Consider the following 3,620-nt stretch of genomic DNA (forward strand, 5'->3'; position numbering starts at 1 on the left):
TAAGTATGAAAACATCCTAACCTAAATAAAATTTACCGGGTCCTCAATTAATATAGCTACTACAAATTATACCAACCTAAGCATAAACGTAACTACTGGGTGAGTAATGAGTAATGAATGAGAGCTAGAGTTGGTTAGATAGTGGCAGTAGAGACATGAAGTTGAGCTTGGAGCCATGAAGGGGAGATCGATGAACAGCAAAGCAAAAAAGATCACAATGCATTTAAATACGGAGAACAGCCAGTTGTATCCATTAGTATGCAGGGTCCCACACACACCTTGCTTGGATGATGGAACCTTCTCTCTTGCTCCTTTTGTTTTTTTTTTTTTCTGTTAAATTTTAATTGGTACATTTCTCTCTTAATTTAGTATCTCCCAGTTTCATGCATATGACATGCTAGCTGACACTGCCGTGAGGCTCAAGGTATGGGTATGCATTACCAAAGCGATAAAAAAGGGCAACAATATATGTGAATAGTATACATATAGTAGACCAACAACTGCCAATTAGTGATTTAAATAGAATGACAAAAATATATATAAAAATTTAGAATAGATATATATGCGATTTGTCTTTTCTTTGAATTGGGAAGCGGGATGGGGATTGTTAGATGGACAAGAAGCTATGATCATGTCTTTTCAATATTATGATGATAAAATTTTGAATCAAAATATTAGGTGGTCTTCCTATTGATATCTTTATATGGATGCTTTGTTCAACAATTATAGGAAAGAACAAGATAATTAGAATCGTTGGTCTGCTAAACATGGTCACCATCATTATCACATTAATTTTAGCATATAGCCTCATCAGTTACCAAAATCTTTGTCAATGTTAATTTTTTTGCTCATTTTTTCCTCTTATTGACTAAATATTTTCCTAAAATAAGTTTGTTAAAATTTCTTAATGGCTTTCAAGGATATGCTGTTTTTAATGCAGACGGTGGGGTGGTATGGACTGGCATTGAAGTTCAGTTAAAGCCAACAACTGCCCCGGACAGTTAAGATTGTCATTAAAAGGACTGATTTAATGGCACTCAGAATTCAACTTACAAGCAATTCCCGAGTCACAAAGAGTACAGCTAGCGCAGAGAGTTGAGTTGAAAAGAGAGAGATGGCAAAGTGTTTTATAATTCTTGTACTTACGCTTGCAGTTATTCACAGCAGTACGGCTGCTCGGAATGTGCCTGGTGGCACTGGTCTTGATGACGAAAAGAACTTCGTTGCGTTTGGTGGGGTTGGTGGCATTGCTGGAGCAGGCGTTGGCATTGGAGGCGGGGACGGTGTCCTTGGCGGCATTGGGAGTGGAATTGGTGCAGTTGGTGGAATCGATGGACTTGGTGGTTCCACTGGTTTAGGAGGCCTTGGTGGCTTGGGTGGAGCTACTGGAGGTCTTGGAGGACTCGGCAGTGGAATTGGTGGCCTTGGCGGTGATGTTGGTGGTCTGGGCACTGGCATTGGTCGTGGCGTTGGTGGTGGAAGTGGAAGTGGTGATTGTGGTGATGGTGGCGCCGGATCCTTACTTCATCCTTGATTTCTCTGGAGCATTATTTTATATTATCGACTTCAATCTACGCCTAGCAATAGGCGTGAGAGGTTTTTGTCATAACATAATAATCTGTTTTTGTTTTGCTATTTTGAGATTGATCACTATGTCAAGTCTTAAAAAAATCTTCCGGATGTTTCTTCATTTCTCAGTGGTTTCTAGCATTAAAGGAATCTCATTATTCTTCTTTTGTTTCAAGAGGAATCAGATGCTCTCACTGAAAGAAAAATTTGTTGTCCTGCATGCGTGAGGACAAATTTTTGCATAACTAATAAGATACTTCGTCATTCACGGAGGAAAAAGAATTGATTAGAAGTAAAAGCATCTTGAAAATTAATCAATTTGACAATAGTGTCTGGTCCAACCACTTGTAGACTTCGATAAATGCACTCACTGACTTTGCAAGGGTGAAAAGGTAATGCTATGGCTTATAATGAGTTGTGTAATTGCCATATTAATCAATTTTAGGTCTAGATTGATATTAATAAATTATAACTGCCATGATAAATAAATGACGATTTCCGTTTGTAATTAGGTTCAAAATTAATTCAAGACAAAAAATGAATGCGAAAGTATTTATGTTTTTGATTTAATGAAAATCACGTGGAACGGCAATTGGAAGTTGTAGCTGCTTTTGCAATTGGAAACAAATACATTGTAATTGAAATTTTTATTTCAATTTTATGATGTTGACATTGCAATTAAACACAACTACAATTGTAATACTAAACCAAATCTTAATAAACCTCTGAACCATGTAGGAATAGTTTTTTTGGTTAATTTGGATAAAGACAAAGAGATCATGGTAAAAACTTCTATAGAAAAATATAGAAGTAAATACAATTATATCTCAAATAAAATAAATTAGTTGAAACGGCCAAAAGATCACAAAGACTAACTGGCTAAAATTCAACATTTAGATCCCACCTTGGGCATGTATCAACTTATCGAGCTCATTCGAACATTCCTTTGGTAGTTTAGGTGCCCTTTCGTCTTCTATTTTTTTTTTAAATTGTAATAAAAAGCATGTTGGGTAACATGTTTAATTCTTGCTTTTTTAAAATAGAACCAATATTTCAAAATTGTTTGAAGTAAAAAATTCTTATTTTCATTACTTTCAAAAATAATATTATGTTTTTGACACTACTAAGAGTAGGTGAATAATATCTTTATTTATAAAATAATATTCATATATGTTAACTCTATTCTTGTTTTAAAATGACAAATTGATTGAACTAAAGATGCTTTGAAAATGAATGGAAGATGTTTTTGAATATGAAGAAAATCCTCAGGGATGTTTTGAAGCTGAGCTTAAAAAGAAAGATATATTGAAATGCTAAAATTGATTGAATATGCTTTGAAAGTAAATGATAATGCTCTTGAACTTAAAAGAATTGTTTCTAAGTTTTCTCAAAAGATTTCTTGTTTTCAAACTCAAATTGTCAGCGTAAGAATCAAATTTTCAAAAACAAAGATTTGATTCCTAAATGAAAAGAAAGCAAAATTTATTTCCTTATCACAAGAAGAATCAATTCTGAACATGTGAGAAGTTAGTTATTAGTCGACAGAAATAGTGAAGCATTGATTTTGAGAGAAGAAGAAGTTAGTTGTATAAAAAACAAAAGCTATTGGAATTGAGAACCGACACCTCAAAGAGTAAGAATTGAGTCTAGGAGAACAGAAGGTAGAAATGTGAAAAAGAAAATCGATTCCCCAAATAGAAAAAATGGGTTTTGAGTGAAGAATGAACTAAAGAGCACAAGTTTGAAGACAAAGAATCAATTCTACATGGAGAAGATATCGGTTATTGATGCACTAAAAGCAAAGATCAGAAACTTGGTGAACAAGAAAGAAATGGCATGAATGGATAAGATTGGAGTGTCAAAAGTCAGGCTAAAGTTCAAATTTTGGCACTAGTCAACAATGAAGAACCAACCACTTGAGGCAGAAGAATCGATTCTCCAAAAATGCAAAGGTGTCACCTTTGAACCACATTGTGGAAGAATAGAGATCTCAAGAAAGAAAAATCAATTCTCTAAAGGCAGAAAGTTCCAGTCTTTATGAAGAATTGACA

At 34.4% G+C, this 3,620-nt stretch overlaps 1 protein-coding gene across 1 annotated transcript; it reads left to right on the forward strand.

Moving 5' to 3' along the window:
* On the forward strand, positions 1,038-1,844 carry LOC18612845 (glycine-rich protein 5). The gene has a single exon (XM_018120481.1). The coding sequence runs from the start codon at positions 1,115-1,117 to the stop codon at positions 1,532-1,534; it is 420 nt and encodes a 139-aa protein (XP_017975970.1). The 5' UTR covers positions 1,038-1,114; the 3' UTR covers positions 1,535-1,844.

This window comes from Theobroma cacao, chromosome 1 (genome assembly GCF_000208745.1).
Source record: "Theobroma cacao cultivar B97-61/B2 chromosome 1, Criollo_cocoa_genome_V2, whole genome shotgun sequence".
Taxonomy (NCBI): Eukaryota; Viridiplantae; Streptophyta; class Magnoliopsida; order Malvales; family Malvaceae; genus Theobroma; species Theobroma cacao.